Source organism: Carassius carassius, chromosome 26, assembly GCF_963082965.1.
Source record: "Carassius carassius chromosome 26, fCarCar2.1, whole genome shotgun sequence".
Classification (NCBI taxonomy): Eukaryota; Metazoa; Chordata; class Actinopteri; order Cypriniformes; family Cyprinidae; genus Carassius; species Carassius carassius.
Window position 1 is genome coordinate 4,751,461 of NC_081780.1, and position 19,445 is coordinate 4,770,905.

General features: G+C 35.7%; 3 protein-coding genes, 1 long non-coding RNA gene and 1 pseudogene across 5 annotated transcripts in view; 2 read left to right on the forward strand and 3 right to left on the reverse strand.

Moving 5' to 3' along the window:
- Positions 1-105: 105 nt before the first annotated feature.
- LOC132105375 (protein MCM10 homolog) lies at positions 106-1,952 on the reverse strand (annotated as a pseudogene).
- Positions 1,953-2,594: 642 nt separating this feature from the next.
- On the reverse strand, positions 2,595-4,093 carry LOC132105571 (uncharacterized). The gene is made up of 3 exons (XR_009423961.1): positions 3,951-4,093; positions 3,592-3,861; positions 2,595-2,671 (listed from the first exon to the last, which is right to left on the reverse strand). It is a non-coding gene; the product is annotated as an uncharacterized LOC132105571 (long non-coding RNA).
- Positions 4,094-7,516: 3,423 nt separating this feature from the next.
- nudt5 (nudix (nucleoside diphosphate linked moiety X)-type motif 5) lies at positions 7,517-10,351 on the reverse strand. 2 transcript variants are annotated; one of them, XM_059510784.1, is made up of 10 exons: positions 10,329-10,351; positions 10,098-10,198; positions 9,783-9,850; positions 9,532-9,584; positions 9,337-9,444; positions 8,720-8,815; positions 8,534-8,635; positions 8,274-8,327; positions 8,021-8,180; positions 7,517-7,955 (listed from the first exon to the last, which is right to left on the reverse strand). In XM_059510784.1, the coding sequence occupies exons 2-9, from the start codon at positions 10,146-10,148 to the stop codon at positions 8,071-8,073; spliced, it is 642 nt and encodes a 213-aa protein (XP_059366767.1). In that variant the 5' UTR covers positions 10,149-10,198; positions 10,329-10,351; the 3' UTR covers positions 7,517-7,955; positions 8,021-8,070. The 2 variants fall into 2 exon arrangements, with proteins under 2 accessions (XP_059366767.1, XP_059366768.1); XM_059510785.1 differs by lacking the exons at positions 7,517-7,955; positions 8,021-8,180 and having other exon boundaries at positions 8,301-8,419.
- Positions 10,352-10,618: 267 nt separating this feature from the next.
- cdc123 (cell division cycle 123 homolog (S. cerevisiae)) lies at positions 10,619-14,265 on the forward strand. The gene is made up of 13 exons (XM_059510786.1): positions 10,619-10,763; positions 11,062-11,133; positions 11,230-11,290; positions 11,376-11,408; positions 11,493-11,588; positions 11,676-11,782; positions 11,901-11,949; positions 12,445-12,520; positions 12,651-12,773; positions 12,863-12,891; positions 13,050-13,175; positions 13,299-13,436; positions 14,033-14,265. The coding sequence occupies exons 1-13, from the start codon at positions 10,690-10,692 to the stop codon at positions 14,084-14,086; spliced, it is 1,038 nt and encodes a 345-aa protein (XP_059366769.1). The 5' UTR covers positions 10,619-10,689; the 3' UTR covers positions 14,087-14,265.
- A 2,700-nt stretch (positions 14,266-16,965) lies between these two features.
- The window catches only part of camk1da (calcium/calmodulin-dependent protein kinase 1Da), a 45,630-nt gene continuing 43,150 nt past the window's right edge, over positions 16,966-19,445 (forward strand). Inside the window, exon 1 of the mRNA XM_059510787.1 lies at positions 16,966-17,435. Coding sequence (XP_059366770.1) covers positions 17,338-17,435 — 98 coding nt within the window. The 5' untranslated portion in view covers positions 16,966-17,337. The remainder of the gene's footprint in view (positions 17,436-19,445) is intronic.

Consider the following 19,445-nt stretch of genomic DNA (forward strand, 5'->3'; position numbering starts at 1 on the left):
TCTGAGTAAGACTGGGCTCGGGCCGCACACGGGACGGATGACTCTACTTTAAACTGTTGAGGAATTTGGGCTGTTCCTCTCCACGTGGCAACAGTAGCTCCCCTCCTATTTTGGGTCCCTTTTTCTCCTGAGAAAAAATGAGAGACAGGTCAAAACTGGAGCTAGTTACCAAATACATGCTCGTATAATTATGCCATTGAAAGACATAATCCAAATTGTAATAAATACATTCGAAATACACAAATAAATTCTTAAATAACTGATGACATAACAAAATATTAAATGAAAAAAAAAAAATCTAATAAAATAATGCAGCCACACTGGGAAGTAAAGTGTATATTTGCCTGTGTATATTTGCCTGTGTGTGTGTGTGTGTGTGTGTGTATATATATATGAAACAATGTAACAATTCAGACAGAATGTGGCAATATTCAAGCAAGAAGTGATATTCAACTTGGTCATGTTAACAAGCCTGTAAAGTAAACTGTACCTTTAACATGCCATCTCGTGCCCACAATGGCTAAAATGGAAAGTGAAATTTATGTTAATACAACATGTAAAACTGCCAGTATTATATCAAATGACTTTTTGAAAAAAAGTGAAATGAAAAAAAAAATAAAAAAAAATGACTTTTTAAAAATGTGACGCATAAAAAATAAAGGTAATGGCGCATCCCCTCACCTGCAGGCTCTATGTGGCATCCGTGCCAGACAGATCTTTCTCTGACCGCTGGGGCATTTAAAGAAGCGTTTGACGGGGTCATCCCAATGGTAGTCATGTTTCTCTTTGACACAGCGGACTGCTGGTTTAAAGTGGGTGTATTTACACTGCGGGCGAGAGGGGCTCATGAACTAAACCGCATACACAGGTCGTGATTTACATGTGTAATCAGTCCGAAACCACATAATTGTCTAATTAGCATCTTAGAGAGGTTTGTTTGCCTTTCGTTCCCCATGTACAACATTTATTGAGGTATTATGTCACAAATCATTTTCAAAATTGGTTCGTCATTATGACTTGCTGTGAATAAATACTGATTAGCTACTAATGGTCCAGGAGAAATCGTTCTGTTTTCATGAGGACCTGAATGAGACACAATGTAGGGATTTTCAAATGGGCCACTTGAAATTCAAAATGCATCCGGTGCTTTTTCTGACCCCTGTTTTGCACTGGAAAAACTAGATTACTCAGCATGAAGGACAGATGCTGAATCTATAAAGTTGCTAATTTGTTGACTTACAGATGTGCAGGTGATGGCTCAACACTTCATCTCCCTGATGCTCTTCATCTTCTCCTCCATCTGCTCTTTTTGCACCAGCAGATCAAAATACTCCTGTATGGGCCGCTCCTCAATCTAGACGCAAGATATTTCGTCAAACATGCAAGCACACTCCAATGGGACATGACTTCCATCATTTTATATTGCATGTAGCAAAAGCAACAGTACAGAATCCAAGTCAAATAAAGCCATCTGGACAGATCACGCCAATTGCTTTCAAAACAACCGCAAGCTCCGCCCACCCACTGTGACATCATCATATATAAAAGCACTGACATTCATATCAAAACATACATGCACTAATGTTCAGCCAAAATACACACCTCTCCCATCATCTATGAATTTGAGGACTTGGCGTTGAGGATGCGCTGAGACTCCTCCGATTGGATGTACTCTAGCTGTTCCCACTTCTTTTTCTGAGTTGGCTCCTCCTCCTCACCAGTTGAATTTTCATCTGACACTGCAGATGTTTTTTTTTTTAGCAGAATAAGTGCCACAGAGAAAAACAAACAAACAAGCAACCAGTCAATCAATCATAAAACTAATTATGAATATCTATACCTTTAGGTGTGGAGAGATTTCGCTCTACTCGATCTGCAATGTCATCGCTGTTGGATTGTTTGTGTTTTACAGCATTCGGGTCGTCTTTAACCATGACCGAGCCTTTACCTTGGAGTTTTTCTCACTGCCGCCAACTAAGCAATTAAGAATATTATAAGCATTTTTATAAATAGACAATATGATAAGCAAATTGAATGTTTGTGCTAGAATTCTTCCCGAAAGCGTAAATTAGATTGAGGGTTTTCAAACTAGGGACCCAGAGGGGGCTGCAAGGTATTGCTGGGGGTCCGTGGAAAATTACAATAAAGTATAAAAACACTAGTGACAGCTTTTGTATTTAAGAGAAAATTAAAAGATGCAAAAGATCAGTTTATTCTTATTTTCATTTTTGATACAAAATGAAAAAAAAAAGTTTAAATATATATATGAAAAAATAATAAATGTTGTTATTACAAGTACAAATTTCTTTCATTTAGATTTTTTTTTACTATTAATATGACATTAAAACCTTTTAATGATAATGGTTTTAAAACTATTTAAGTTGTTTTTAATTTAGTAAATAGTTTGAAGTTAATTATTTTATTCAGCTTTTACTTTTTATTAATAATATTTTTACTTTACATAAAATTACAGTTAGAAAAAAAAAACACTACAGCAAAATGTTCTGGAGTTGAAAATATTGTTTACCAAATGATGGAGCACTTTCCTGAAACAGTACCTCAGATATCCTCTCCTTCTGAAAGGCACAGGAGGGCCTGAGGGGCATCTTTCGGAGAGAGCAAGGAACCCCTGCTTACATTGGGCTGGGAGGGAGGACTACTCTGGAGCACCCTGGGTAGAGAAGAGCTCATATTTATAGTACATATCCTACAGTGACAGGTAAAAGGTCTTCTTGATCACAAGAACAAAGGATTTTACAGAAGTTAGAGCCTATAAATCACCCCCAAAAACTCAATACTGAAACACTAAACAATCTACCAGCTTCCAAATGTAATGCAAAACAAATGCAATCAGTAGTTAAAGCAACATTAATTGCCTCTCGCCTCTTCTGAATCTCTTCCGCCCTCTTCTTTCAAGGCAACATTCTCTGCTGGTGCTGTTCTTTCTGCCGCTTGAGAAGGTCAGACGCAGATATAGACCGAACTGAAGATCCTGCAACAGCTAAATTAAATAAAGGAAAGTTGGAGATTGAATTTGCACGGTTGTACAGGCCATACACAGGGTTTCTATTGGTTTTATGAAGGTACAATGGAGAGTTTATGCAGAAAACTCTCATCTTGTTTTCCAGTGGAAATGTCTGATGCTTTTTTTGTCAAAAACAAAAAAATAAAAATAAACTTTTTCAAAAGGAATATGTTATATGTTTTTAAACATATCTATCTTTAATGCCATAACTTTCAGCTCTGATTTAGTACCTTTTAAGGCCTTAATCTGTATAATTTATAGACCCACAGAAACCCTGCTTATATTCCAGTGACAGATGTGCTTGCTTTTGGTTTATTTATTGGGTTGGCATTCGGCAGTCATCTGCTGGCCCAAAACAGTACTGCAGCATCAGGGAACATTCATAGTTAATAGAAGTGCAACCAGTGAAAACCAAAAGTGTTTGATGTCAAATCTACTGTAGCGTGATGGCCTATGGTTTGATTATGCACGAGCGTAAATGACATTTGAAGTTATCTTAAAGTTTTGGAACAACATAAAGTTGAGTAAAGTCAATTTTTTAGGATGAATAATCCCTTTAAAATTACTTGAATTCTTTGCTTGTCCTAAGTGTTTCTTAATATTAAGCGCTCCAGGTGTCAGCATAGACATCAGGCCTTTGAAGTCACCTGAACAGCCTGACACCTCACCTGAATTCAGAACTACATGAAGTAAGACTTGATTAGACAACATGAACACCAGCACATTTGAAAAAAAAAAGAAAAGAAAAAAAATTCTAAAGTTTATCAAGTTTCTTAGTTGGGATGGATGCCAAAACAGACTGTATAGAGAGTTGTTTCTTTGACTGCAGGGCAGACCTGTCGAAATAAAAGATTCATGCAATAATTTTAGGGTTCGGGTGCATTTAAAGGGAGGTGATGGTCATAAAAAGAGGCAGTGAACTCACGTTGAGGGCGCACATGCAAGCGAGGACATGCCCCCGTAGTGGAAATCAGATTGCCATAGGCGCTCCATCAAACTGCCCCGCCCCCTTCCTTTGCCAGGGGCGGAGCCTGTGAAGCTGGACTGAAGCTCCAATCTCTTTGAGCTCATTTTTATGGAAGCATATGGGTAGCGATATTCAATTTGGGATGTAATATGCAAAATGACAATGAAATATGTAAAATGACAATGCATTTCTGTATTTACATTTACATTTTCCAATACATTTGTGCAACGCTTGGTGCAAAATGAAAATGAAAATTAAGTTTTATTATTAACATTATTAACATAATTTGCATTTGCCATTTCATACACCAGTTTTAATATGTAAAATGAATACTAATTTTAATGCTTTATAAGTTGCAAAATTAAAATGAAAATGTATTACAGAAATGATTAGATATGTATAACATGTTCAAGCAAAAACTGTGGCAAAATTATCATTTAAATGCTATTTTTCTTAAATGCATTAACACTCACAGTCAAGACACTTACGATTGTATTTTCATTCAATATCCCACAATGAATGTAGCAAAATTCAATGTGCACATTGAAAATGCATTCCGAGTCGTTCACGTCTCCGCCCCCTCCCGCAATGTCAATCACTGTGTGAACAAGGCGGGGCTTGCAGAAGGTCAAGAGACTCAAGACTCAAGAGGATTCAAGTGAGAGAACATGGACAAGACAGTTGGTCCGTGTACGTTTTGATCATTTCGGTTTATGGCTTCAATATTTCATTTGAACTTGTGGGCGGAGCTGAAACGCTGCTTTCATCTGATTGGTCGAATCGCTCCACCTTCAACTCTGTCTTTTCATTCTTTCAGGCAGAATAAGAGTCAGTGCGAGTGAAGCACTGTAATGTCTGAAACTACACTCACTGTTAATTAGCATAATATTTGAATCAGATGTAGCTGGGCACATAATTCGTGCTGCTGCGACTTGCAAGAGACCCCGTTAAATTATTTCTAGGTTATAGTATTGTATAAATTTTGTCCCACTGATAAAAACCAGTGCAAATAGTTCTGTCTACTTGGATAACAGTGAAGTGGAAATAAATATAGTTAAATTTATGAAATAAAATTAAATAGGATTTTTTGGGAAGGTAAGTCTGGCCAGTTATACAGCAACACGAGTCAGACTAGTCTGAAGATCTGAGATGAATTTGGTGAAACATTAAAGTTCTAGTCTGTGTCAATTACTCTCATAATAAATAATAATAATAATAATGTTACCTGTATTTTTCGGTATAAGTTGCATCAGTCCAAAAATACGTCATGACGAGGAAAAAAACATATATAAGTCGCATTTATTCTGAACCAAGAGAAAACATTACCGTCTACAGCCGCGAGAGGGCGCTCTGGGGTAGGCTACAGGAGCACCGAGCAGCACAGAGCTAATTTTAATGGAACTGTTCAGTCTATTATTGATTTTTATTTCCACTTCACTTTTTTCCAAAGAGACAGAACTATTTGTGCTGTATTTATCAGTGGGACAATATTCATACAATACTACAACCTAGAAATAATTTGCAGGTCTCAGCAGCACGAATTATGTGCCCAGCTACATCTGATTCAAATATTATGCTAATTAACAGTGAGTGGTGGTTTCAGACATTACAGTGCTGCACTCGCACTGACTCTTATTCTGTCTGTAAGAATGAAAAGACCGAGCTGAAGGTTGAGCGATTTGACCAATCAGATGAAAGCAGCGTTTCCGCTCCGCCCACATGTGCGAATGAAATATTGAAGCCATAAACCGAAATGATCAAAACATACACGGGCCAACGGTCTTGTCCATTCGGTCTGACCTTCTGCAAGCCCCGCCTTGTTCACGCAGTAATTGACATGGCGGGAGGGGGCGGAGACGTGATCGGCTCGGAATGCATTTTCAATTTGCACATTGAATTTTGCTACATTCATTGCGGGACATTGAATGAAAATGCAATCGTAAGTGTCTTGACTTTGAGTGTTAATGCATTTAAGAAAAATAGCATTTAAATGATAATTTTGCCACAGTTTTTGCTTGAACATGTTATACATATCTAATAATTTCTGTAATACATTTTCATTTTAATTTTGCAACATATAAAGCGTTAAAATTAGTTTTCATTTTACATATTAAAACTGGTGTATGAAATGGCAAATGAAAATTATGTAATTTAATTTTCATTTTGCACCAAACGTTGCACAAATGTATTGGAAAATGTAAATGTAAATACAGAAATGCATTGTCATTTTACATATTGCATTGTCATTTTGCATATTACATCCCAAATTGAATATTGCTACCCATACGCTTCCATACATTTTCTTGTACTGGGATTTAACGTGATACTGGCAGTACTGGCATTCATAGTTAAAACAAACAGTAATAATGAATTACTGCAGTAAAGCATGATGTTTGTTTGGACATGTTTGGAGACCAACCTCTGTTCTTCTTTTTAGCCTTGCACGTGCCGAAGTCCATGGCTTCTCCCACCTTTCAGAGCTGGAGAAAACAAACAGAACAAATTACTCTCATTAACATGAACTGTTGTTCTAAACCTGATTTACTTCTATCATTTGGATTTAAAAATGGGTTATGTACGATCATGTTTAGTATTTATATACTGTTACTTTAGTATTATTTATATTTTTTTACATTTGGAATCACCTTTTACTTTAATATTTAAATTTGGTAATTTCGTCAATGATTAAATATATCAGTAAAATGTTGTCTGTCGTGGACTATGATACACGCTTACTACTAACTTACGTATAAAATATATGATCAGACTAAGCAACTTATGTCATGTTGTACATGATGTAAATGTAGAATTTAGTGATTGGGCTAAATCAGATAAAGATATTTTGCTAGCTAACAGAGATTTAAACGTCAACGGAGTAATAAACTTGCCTAGCATTTGTACTGATATTGTGCTGAGCTTAACTGTCATTTTGATTTCGATCGCTTTTACTCGCTATGTTTTTAATTAAACCGATTAAACATCTCTGTGTTGGACCAGACGTACAAACTGTAGTTTCAATGTCGCGCGAAAATTGTCTACGGAACTACGTCACTTTTCAGGGAAGAACTTCGTGACTGTCCATAACAAAATAATATTGCAAAAAAAGCTATTTTGTACAGTTGTAAAAAAATAAAATAAAAAATAAATAAATTCGATTTTGCTTTGATAGACTTCTAAAAGTTACATTTCGATCTAAAATTACGATTTACTGTAAGATACTATAAAGTCTACAAAAATATAAATACTTTATATTTTTTGAATTAGTTGTTAACTGTTTATACGAGTGTAATGTACATATAATGTACACTATATTGATTTCTTTCTTCTTTACATTAAATGTAAATCAGCCTATAAATGTATAGAAACAAGCACTCAGCACCAAGTTGTAAGATGTGCATTCGACCAATAAACTCAAGAAAGAAATCTAGAGTTGTGTTTGACAATTTATTTGGATTACACTCTTATTAAATATGTGCACATTTAAAGATCTATAGGAACAATAACAAGTTCTAACCACAAATTGAAAAATGTAAACTGTCAAATTTATTAGATAAAAATTAATAGTTATCCAGGGACACAGCATTGCATATGCATCCAGCATAAACTGTAAAGTTTTTGAATTACCTGTGTATTGCAGTCCTATAGACAGACAATTGGATGTTAGTATGTGAATACATAGATACAGTACATCAAAAATACCCTTCCGAATCAGTTTTACCAGATCTACTCCAAGTTCTGATCATAATACAAAGTACCTTTCTTATAGAGAGTCTTTTTGTGACACTATATTTTTTATGGACTTCTTTTGTTATCACAGGCCAACATCAGACAGGACATGCTCAAAATAATTCACAGAATAGACCTGCACTTTTAGGTAAGTTCCTATCTATTTTATAATGAATTGTAAAACTGTGAAAACAATGAATACCTCTTAATTAAGTACAGTTAGTTTATTAGGAATGTTCAGGCAGCTGTTGTAAAACACCAAGGCCATGGTCAAGTATTGGTAGATTTCATCACTCTGATGATCTCACGAGAGTCTGTCTTTAGTGTGTTCCAGGCGAGAGATTTGTGCATCTCACTGCTTCAGCACAGGCAACTCTCTGGGTTTAAAGAAGGCCTGTGACATTCCCATAGCATAAATATACACCATAGATTGCACCACTATTTTCTCTTTCTTCAGCAGCTCTATAAAAGAAGGAACATTAAAGCAAAACCTAACATGCTGAATAAAATCATACTAAATAAATGAAGATAGAATTCAGCGAAAAGTACACCCACCATCAATTTTTTGTTGAAATTCGTTCAGAGGTAGAAGAATAACCTCCACAAATTCTAAGAGACAAAAATTAATATACTTTTAGGAAAAAGAAGAAAAATGGTGACAATTTTTTTTTTTTTTTTTAACAAATACATACCTCCATCACCTAGACATGCACAGGAAAAATAAAATAAATCTTTGCTTAGCATTAATTTAAAACAAAATATGGACAATATAATCAAAATAATAATAAAGTATTTCCTGGTGCTTCTTCACTCACCCAGCTGCTGAGTGGGGTTTATATTTTCAGTGTCATCTCCATTGATATGTACCATCACCATCTGTGTGGTGCAGTTAGACAAGCCCGGGTCTAAACATGTGACTAAAAGACAAGGGAATGGTACATTAAATTATTCAAATTTATAAACATTTTGTCAGGTATCCACACAGATTACAGAAGCTGTACCTGGAGTGACGCCCACCACCTCCCCTTTGTAACCCGTTTCCTCCTTTAGTTCTCTCAAAGCAGCAGTTTCAACAGTCTCATTGTCATCTATCAGACCTGAAATATTCATACACAAAGAATGATCAATAAATACAGTACACTGCATTATATTAGCAACCTGTATCTTACTAATTTTGTGGTGCTGATTAAAAAAAATAGTCTCTGTTTTGCTTAAGCACATCACATTTTCTCACAAAATATGATGCATTTCGTAGCATTTTTACTTTTGACAACCATTTTTAAGGAGATCTTGTTTTATACTATCCCTTAATCACCAGAAAATCTGACACAGAGATATTATTTCCATCTTCCTCTGAGCCAGATTACATTTTTTTTCATTCTCAGTTGATTATCAAATGCATGAATGATTCTGAAGACACTATTTGCCTAATCCTGATTTCCATTTCACATTTGCCTTCTTTTATTTTTATAAGTGCATCAAAGCTGATTTTACATATTTTTATCTAAATAAAAATAGGTCATATGTTTTGTAAATCAGCAGATTTTTTTTTTCAAGATGCAGGGCTGTGCTATTATATGACTATATATTATATGTTATATAATCATCAGATGCAGACCTGCAGGAAACTCCAGTGTGTTGCATCCCATGGGTGGACGAAACTGCCTCACCATTACAACACAGTCTTTATGTAGAGTCCTCTTCAAAAGGGCTATGATTGCTACAGCTTAAAATGAATCCAAACATACGAATCATTATGGAGCATTAAAGCATATAAATCGGTTCAAATAAGAGTACACAAGACTGTACACACCATCAGAGGAAATGTTGGTGACTCGTGTTGTTCTCTTTGCTGTTTCCCATGTTCTAAAGAGACAAGAGTTTCACAAAAATATGCATAGAGATCATTTCCTGAGGATTTTAACAAATAATGACACAAACAATGTTTTAGATTGATTCACAGGAAGCAAGAATAAACAAGATAATTTCAATCAGCGGTATCATGTCCACTCAGTCCAGAGGTCAAGGGTCACATATCATTCACATACAATCACAAATCAATACCTGATGCTTCCAGATGGATCCACATATGTGGTCTTCTCAAGCTTCACCCATTTTCCACTTGCTATCAGCTAAAAACACATTATTCACTTTGTACTTGAAGCACAACACATGAGAATTACATTAACAGTTCGCACAAATTTCTTTTTCAATTTTGCATAGGATTTTATTTTTGTCTGTGAAAAACAAGCAATGCAATGGCAATTTGACAGTCTCATGCATCATTCACTTCATGGAAAAATAAATTATACGAAGAAACTCTCAGGTTGGGAAAGGATGACAGTATTTGTGAACTCTGACTTTAAGACAGATTCTTACCTCCTCTTCGATGACATGAGGTTCAGTAGTCGCTTTCCTCGGAGAGCTCATGTTGTGCAGAAGTGCAGTAATGCTAAAGCTCTGGAGCAGCTGCAGTAATTCTGCACGTGCAACAGGAATTAAGTTACAGGGCGCATGATGTTTTCATAATGACCACAGGCTATTTCAGCTAGGCTAGACAACATGAAAAGTGAGATCATTCCAAGTCGGTTTAATCAGAGAAGAACGTACCTGAGAAATCGTTGTGTGTGTCAAAAAAGTCACAAAGTGATCTATCCAGTTTAGTTTTCTTTCAAGTAGTCACATGTTCAGTAAGTATCTGCCTACTTGTGTGCCGCTAAAACAGTTCCTCCCCCTGTACAGTGGATCTGGTTATCGATTAATATGTCTTACTGTCAACCTGGCCACTAATATTCAAGAAAAACTAGTATAATTGACTAAAATAAAACTTCCATTAAGTATTAAAATATAGATTGATTTCAAAACAAAGCACGGTTATAAACCGGAACTGTAGTTATTGGTTTTGTGGTATTATAGTTATGCCGGGATGTTTTTGAGGTTGCGCAGATTACCACCGTAAATTTTAGGCAGCATGAAGAAAGAGCAAGTTGTAAACTGTCAGTTTTCTGTTTGGTATCATTTATTCAAGAAACACACCATCAAGAGGTAAGAGAGAGATCCGCACAGTCTGATAATATATAATGATGGGGGGGACTCAGAAAGTTCACAAAAGCGTGCGTTAACAATGCCATCATTATAATATGTTAACATCGCTGTACTGTATACTGTTTTCTTTCTATATAAATTCAAATGTTTTAATATTTGTTATAGTATATTATATATAGGGCGATAATTATGCACTGTAAGATTACAATTTTGAGATTACCGGTATTTAGTTATCTGTACTGTTGTTAATATTGTTATGTCCGTGCTGTTGTCGTTAAATTATTTTCTCTTTTACCAGCTTGATTCTACCTATACCTCAAAATGTAATCGATTATTTATTAGATGACGGGACACTTGTGGTTTCTGGCAGGTGAGGTTTTAGAAAATATTTTGGCATTGAATAAATCATCATTCTTTCTATTGACGCCTGGTTATTGAACAAATAGCTGCTTGTTTCTGTTCATAGTGAGAATAACGATTCACAAACACAGATCAATAACAGTGACTCGGATGAGGAGGACGTTCAGGTATGTGTGTGGTTGTGTGAAATACACTTCTATCTCTTGAAACTCAACTCGAGTGTTTTCCTGATCTCATGCATTTGGTTTCCAGTGGACTGATGATGAAACTACAACAGCCGTCACGGTGCGTCTTATTCCTCTCAGCCAATCAGAGCACAGCTGATGCCATACACCTGTGCAGGTACTAAATTGTGCGAATCTTCTTCAGGCCCCAGAGTTCCCAGAGTTCAACATAAATGTGCAAGAGGCAATAAACATTCTAGGTGGGTGCGTCTTCCCAAAACTGAACTGGAGCGCCCCTAGGGTGAGAAGATTTGACTTAAAATCCTAATTCATACACATGAATATACAATACTCACAATATCCTTCATCTTTATGTGTTCCTGCCCAGGATGCTAACTGGATTGCCCTGAACAGTTCTTTACAGTGTCAGAGTCTAAGCGACATCTTCCTCCTTTTCAAAAGTTCAGATTTTATAACGCATGACCTCACACAGCCGTGAGTATCCCGCACACATGCTGATATTCTCAGTTCCCATCATGCTCCACGTGATGGGTTTTTTTTTTCTCAAGAAAGCAGGTTGGTTGAAGTAATAATTTTGTACCTCCTTTGGCAGATTCCTTCACTGTAGTGATGATTCTCCAGATCCAGCCATAAACTATGAGGTACAGAATCACAAACAGTTAAAAATACTCAAGATAATATAATACAATATTATATAATACATTACCAAACAATTTTCAAGCATTTTGAACTTTCTATTAAAAATGTATTACCACTAAAAATATTAAGCAGCAAAACTGTTTTCAACAAGGATAGTACGGTTTTTTTTCTTGAGCAGCAAATCAGTATATTAGTTTGATTTATGAATGATCATGTGACACTGAAGTAATAACTGATGAAAATTGCATTTTAAAATGCTAAACTGTTATAATGTTTAACATTAAATTTTTTCAAATAAATGCAAAAGAGCATAAGAGACTTATAAAAAAAAAAAAATAATTAACAAATCTTATCGACCCCAAACCTTTGAACAATAGTGTGTATATTGTATTATATTATGTAATAATGAAACCTGATGAATAACTCTTAAATGTCTCCCAAATAAATCAATATTATTACATAATATCTTGTTATTCTGTGGGACTCATTTTGTGCAGTTGGTGTTGAGAAAATGGAGTGAGCTTATTCCAGGAGCGGAATTCCGCTGCTTTGTGAAAGAAAACAAAGTAATCGGTATGAAAATTGTGCATTTTTTAACCTGATTTGTGAATAAATGAATGTATTGTATTGTGTTTTATGTAATGCCATGGGAGTATAACATTTCAAACAATTTGTATGTACTGAGATCAAGTCTGCTCTTTAGCGATCAGTCAGCGAGATTACACACAACATTACCAGCACATCGCCAAACAAGAGGCCAGCATCTCCTCTTCTATACTGGAATTTTTTAGAGATCACATCCAATACCGGTTCCCAGACGAGGACTGTAAGTGTTTCAATATGAAGAGCAGAAAATATTTGTATTGTTTTTAAAAAGTTACATACGTGCATTAAAAATGTTCTTTCTTTTTTTAGTCGTTTTGGACGTTTACAGAGATAGCTCAGTAAGTTTTTATGAATGCAAATTTCTAATTTAAATGTAATTTACTGTATAGCAATGTATGGTTCTAAATGTATTCCCAATACAAGCCTGTTGTTGTGAACAGGTTTGAGTTGAGTCTTTAACAAGTACAAAAATAATTGCAAGTTTGTTTTTCTAAAGAGACGTATGTGGTTGATTGACTTCAACCCGTTTGGTGAAGTCACAGACTCTTTGCTCTTCACGTGGGAGGAGCTAACATCTGGGAAAAATCTCACAAGTCAAACGCAAGAAAACACAACACTGCAGGTAGTCCTTACTTGAAAATGATCCACATTTTACATCAAACCCTGTTCAAATGTATTGCACTGCCTGTATTTTAAAAGTCAAAGGTGCTGCTATATTAATGCCGTGCATCTTGTATTTTATGAGGACGGATCTGCGTTCCGTTACACCACCAGTGAAGTCACAGTGCAGCCCAGCCCATGTCTGTCCTACAGAATCCCACAAGACTTCCTGGATCTGACCACAGGGGAAGATGCCCATAAGCTCATTGATTTTCTTAAGCTGGTGAGTGAGATGGAGATGAGAACAACAGAGACAAGGACCTCTGTAGAAAAAGCAGGATGCAGTTGTCGGTCCTGTTTCACAGTAGTTTTGCATTCAATAACCCAAGTGAGTTACTTCAAGGAATAGTTCATCCAAAAATGAAAAATACTGAAAATGTACTCACCAGTCAGACCTTCAGGGATGTAGAAGTGTTTTTCTTAAATGGAACAGATTTAGAGAAATGTAACATCACATCACTTGCTCACTAGTGGATCCTCTGCAGTAATGGGTGCCGTCAGAATGAGAGTCCAAATAGCTGATAAAAACATCACAAGTCCTCTATCCATAATATTGCTTTCTCCAGTAAAAAAAAAGGACTGGAGTTGTGGATTATTTTAATGTTTTTATCTGCTGTTTGGGCTCTTATTCTGACGGCACCCATTCACTGCAGAGGATCCATTGGTGAGCAAGTGATGTAATGCTACATTTCTCCAAATCTATTTTGATTGATTTTTAGGTGAACCATTCCTTTAAATATTACAAATTAAAACATTTTTTTTTTTACTTTGACCTGTATTTTGGATTTTACACTTCTATTTCTTTCTCTGTAATTGTAGAAAAAGGGTCAGCAGGAAGAGGAGGAGTCTGATGAAGAAGGGGATGAACCTTAGTCAGTCTTGCTTGAATAGACCTGCCTGTATTTTTCAAGTGAATTGGAAGATTTTCATTGGCTACTTCAGTGTTAAAATTAGATTGAAGTACCAAACATTGTAGAAAGTTCTCCTTGCTGTGTGCAATGGGATGTTTGCTTGCCAATAAAGCCCGTCAAATGCTCAGCTAATACACAAGCTTCTATGTTGCAGTAGACATTTTTATGCTTTCTATCTAGTAGTAGATTTAAAACTGTTATGAAATAAAGTTCTAAAAAATATATAAAAACGTTTCTGTGTAAATTATACCTTCTTAAAATGTAGTATCTCCGTAAGACCAAACAAATATTTTGTTTTCAAGCGATTTTTCAGCGTCCACGTGGGGGCGCCAAATACTAAACAACTTTGTGGACAGGCATAATCTTTAATTGGAATATATTTCAACTTTCTCTTAAATTTTACTTTAATTCCTTGGCCTTCTAAACGACTGGAATTTAATAAAATCTAAAAAATAGAATATACGTTTATATAGGGCATATACTTTACTATATATTTGGGACTTTTTTTGGGTCTTGATATACATACAGGGATACACAATATCCACAATATTTGTTACATTACAGATTACAGTAAGGTTCTCTACATTAATGATACAATATATATAGCTGTTGATTAATTGTTAATTACACATACATTTTTAACATTTCAAGTTGTATAAATTACCATTAGTAAATCAATCATGAACTAACATGAATTTTACATTAAACAGTAGCATAATTATATATTACATTAACATTGACCTAGATTAGTTAATGCTGTTTGAAACATCTTCATTGTTGCTACTCGTGTGATTCTTAATGCATTACCAAAAGTTAACCAATTAAACCTTATTGTAAATATTGTTACTGAATATTCTTTCTCCCCCAAAGTTCTCTCATATTGTGCAATTATTTGCAAGTATTTGCACTCAAATTAATGTAATAGGAAAAACAAGATGTTGATTTGAATTCAGCTAGCATCAAATGAACAATTACCAGCGAGCCCTGCACATCAAGGTGTCTTGAATAGCACTTGTTTTTGTCCACGGTTGCTGGATTGCATTTTTTTTGAGAATGTTTCTTAATGACTGACAACACAAATGCAAAAGTGGACTCGGGAATCAGAGGAGAAGTATCTTCTTGGGGGCAAAAAAAAAAAAAAGAAAAGCGGGGGGGTTAGTGGTGCCGGACTGTCAGATCAAAGTGCTTAGATTTGCTGACTCAAGAGCTGGTAATGAAAGAAAGAGGACAAGAGAGAGCGACAGAATGCAAAGGGAGGGACAGATTTTCCAAAGCTGAGAAACTGCAGTGGTTTGCAGCTGGAATACTCATGAGCGGTAGACTACAGCAAAGCTGACTTATGCGCGCGCACACACACACACATTTTGTCCTTACTGCTAACTGTATTGATAAATGTGAATGGCCTGCAGCCAATCTGACATCCACATTAGACACGTGTCAAGCAAATTTCGGTTCTACTATTAAAACCTGCTTTTGAACCCTTAAATTCTGCTGTTTTATGTTGGATGTAGACATTTAAGGTCGATAAACAGATACTTTTAGAACTCAAGCTGGTTTGTTCGCTACTATCATCATTAGCCTGCTCATACCACCAGATGTAGCCAAAGTGTTATTTTACCTTGATTTTGCCTAAACTATTTTGACTGTTGCTTTGAAATGCAGCAACTATTAACCATGATTAATATATTCTTCTTCAGTGTTCCGTAATGCATCTATATTGAAATGACCACTGTTTCATTTCCTAAAGGGCACCCTAAGAATTTAGACTTTATTAAAATAATTGGTCTGAACAGATGCATGTCTTTTTCAGTTGGACCTGAGCATGCTTTTGGTGCAATGCGAACGATCCACACAGCCACACGTCTCTCCTCCTCCTCTCCTCTACTCGCTCATATGGCAAGCCATTTTAACATTTATTTGTTGTTACTACAACATTAAGTACTAGAAAACAATCCTATATTTTTATGTTTCATGAACAATTCCTTAGATACTAGTACTTATTTCAACAGTGACTAGTCTCTATTAAACTCAATATAACAAAGTAAATTTTAATATTTGGCTCTTTCCACAACTTCCCAAATAGTCACTTGTCACTTACAGAATACTGATAACTAAGAAATTGTCAGTTTACAGTTAAAGTATTAAAGGGATAGTTTACTCAAAAATACAAATTCTGTCTTTAATTACACTCATATCGTTCCAAAACCTGTAAGACTTTCATCTTCTGAACACAAATTAAGATATCTTTGATGAAATCCAAGAACTTTCTGACCCTCCATTTCTGACAGTAATGTAACTGAAATATTCTCAGACCCAGAAACGTAGTAAGGACATCAGTAAAACAATCTATGTGATCAATGGTTCAACCTTTTTTTTTTTTTGTTGTCTGTCAAATACAAGAATATTTTTGTGCACAAAGAAAACAAAAATAATGACCTGGTAACAATGCAGGGTCAGGGAGCTCTTGGATTTAATCCAAAATGTCTTATTTTGTGTTCCGAAGATGAACAAAGGTATTCACGGGTTTGAAACAACATGAGGGTCAGTAATTAATGACAAGTTTTATTTCTGGGTGAACTATCCCTTTAAAGACTCAGTATTTGTATAACTGGAATCGGTACCAATATCAATTGTAATACTGTTTGAAATTTTTTTCCAGTAACAAGTAAATATTCACTTATCACAACTGGGAAAGTGGCTGGTAGAAAAGTTTGTAATTATATAATTTTTTTAATTAAAAATAGGCTACTAGTAAGTGCGCTTAAAAAACGGATGCGTGTTAGTAAAATGGCTTGCCATATTTCTCATGCATTTGCTCTTTGTCAGGTCGCTTGGTGAGGAGCAGAGCATCTTCCTTCTCCTCATTCACTCACTCTCTCTCTCTCATCATTGCCATAACAACGGATGCAGCGCATCGGACTGATCAACGTTCATCAGCCGCGCGGGGCGGAATAAACCCGCACTGGTGCCGTTAAGACTCCGCAAAGGTGACACGCACGCACGCGCCTCTCCGAACTGTTTACGTCTAACCGTTTAAGCCGCTTGAGGGAAATCCTCACCGGGGTTATTCGTTAACGGTACAACCGGGGAAAGCGAGGGAAGAAGGAGAAGCCGAGAGCAGGAAGTGCAGCGTGGGAAAGCGGGGAAAATCTCCGGGGATCTCCAGCACTCATTTCTCCATCTACGGTCCTCCACGTTTAGTTTTTTTCCGCCATGGCTCAGGAGAACGGAGAGGCCAGCGGGGATTGCTCGTGGAAGAAGCAGGTCGATGATATCAAGGAGATGTTTGAATTCAAAGAGGTGCTTGGGACGTGAGTAACTTTTCTTTTGGCTTTGACACGCGGCTCTAACCTAAAACAATGACGAGAATTGATTATAGTTTCATCTCAGTTACTGCAGTTAATTGCCGCTACTAAAATAAACATTTTCTAGCCTACCAACTTAATGCATACGCTGGTCTCCCAGATTGGTCTGGTTTGCTGGTTTTACAGATGTGTTGGGGACTTATTGGCTGGTTTCCCTTTTGAGTATTAATAAAAAATACTGTTAAATTAATTAATTAAATTAATAAAGTTAAACTGAAACAAAGATGTTGTAATATAATAATTATAAACATTTTACAGTGTAGTTGCCATAATTGTGTGTATTATGTGTAAATGCTAACCTGAATAGATTATCTTGTTTTGTTTATAGACAAAGAACAAGGCTACCTAAATAATCAATGATAAAAAAAATAACTAAAACCCTTCTGGAAAATCCATCTTGAAATGGTCCAATCACTTGCTGGTTGACCATCTTTTACCAAAAAAAAAAAAAATACCAGGTTAAGGTGGTCAAATTTGTTTTGGACCAACCAGCCACCTTAAACTGGATTTTCCAACAGGCCTTCTTTCCAAGCAGAAAGGGTTTTGTTGTATACACAAGAGAAGTAATAATGTTCTGGTGGTGGTTTCATTATTATTCAGTTTCCACACTTCTAAAAGCAGGGAGTTTAAAAACAATTTTTTTGATGCCCTGAAGGTGTTTTGGGTGGAGTTATTTCATGCTTAGGTTTTTGTTTAATGCACAAAGGGACATGCTGGTTTCCGTTACCCCACATGCAGTGTTTTTGCAGCGGTTGTGGTCATGCACGTGTGCTTGATTGCAAACGGTGGCACTGGTTTGCAGTCTGCAGCAATGATATCATTGTATTAAGTTATATTTCTGTCACGATTTCTTCAAGTTAAACTGAAGTTTTATTTTGACAGGTTGCTGTGAAGCCATTTATGACAATTATGACAGAAATATAACTTAAACAATGATAGTACTACTACTAATACAAATGAGTATTAAAACATTTTAACAGTAATATATACCAGAAGTTACATTTTAAATAAAATAGTAATTATTTTTAAATAAAATGTATTAGTTAGAGATGTTTTAATGATTAATATTTAAGTAAACTATTAAAATCAAATCCAGAAAAATTTATGAAAAAAAAAAAATATTCGTTAAAAATAAAACGAATAAAACACATTTTATAGGGCCTTAAGAATTTAACTTATGGGAAACGTTTAATAAATTACTATTAACATTGAAAACTTCATGATTTCAGTTAATTAAACATGCGTTTTGATAAATAAAATTCAACTCTGAATCACTGAAATGAGTCATTCATAAAACGAATCTCAAGCCGTTTCATGTTGACGTCAACATAAAATATTGCATATTGCCCACCCACTTGTTGGTCTTTTCATGTTAGCCTGAATGAAAATGCAAATTCATTCTTTGCCAATGGGTGCTGCTTTTGGGCGGTACAAATAGTTGTTTCACCGGTAACGCTGTACACCAAACAGCACTGCGCTCACAAACGCTGCTTTATCAGCCATCACACAGGCATGATGAAATGAAATGTAAAAATAAATGCATATTATAAGGCAATGAAAGTGTTTTTTGACCTTGCATGCATGTCAACCTGTTGTTGGGGACACCCAAAACCATATGAACATTTCATTACCCATAATAGGGGCACTTTAAAGCTTCAAGAAATCATTTTCACTGGAAAAACAGTTAAATATGTAATTTTGATTGTCAAGGATGCATTTTAAGGGATACAATTAGTGACTGCACGGGGACTTTAATATAATTACAGTAGAAAGGACAAGGTGTCAAGACTACACTGGTGTAAAAAAAATCTTGTAAGCAAGATCGTTCAGTTGGAGGAGTGTTTGGTAATGGAAGAGCTTCATGTCTGTGAAGGCACATCTATTAAACCTATGATTAGGTGAATCTGGGCTTGATGTGAAGATGTTGCCGTCATAGCAACCCAGGAGACAGGAGTC

Coding starts and splice junctions, on each gene's coding strand:
- nudt5 (XM_059510784.1), bottom strand. CDS start 10,148: ATGAGCTCTCCGAGGAAAGCGACTACTGAACCTCATGTCATCGAAGAG. Junction 9,445..9,531: donor CACCAACATTTCCTCTGATG/GTGTGTACAGTC, acceptor ATTCATTTTAAG/CTGTAGCAATCATAGCCCTT. Junction 8,816..9,336: donor CACACTGGAGTTTCCTGCAG/GTCTGCATCTGA, acceptor TGAATATTTCAG/GTCTGATAGATGACAATGAG.
- cdc123 (XM_059510786.1), top strand. CDS start 10,690: ATGAAGAAAGAGCAAGTTGTAAACTGTCAGTTTTCTGTTTGGTATCAT. Junction 11,291..11,375: donor CGGATGAGGAGGACGTTCAG/GTATGTGTGTGG, acceptor TTTGGTTTCCAG/TGGACTGATGATGAAACTAC. Junction 11,783..11,900: donor ACGCATGACCTCACACAGCC/GTGAGTATCCCG, acceptor CTCCTTTGGCAG/ATTCCTTCACTGTAGTGATG.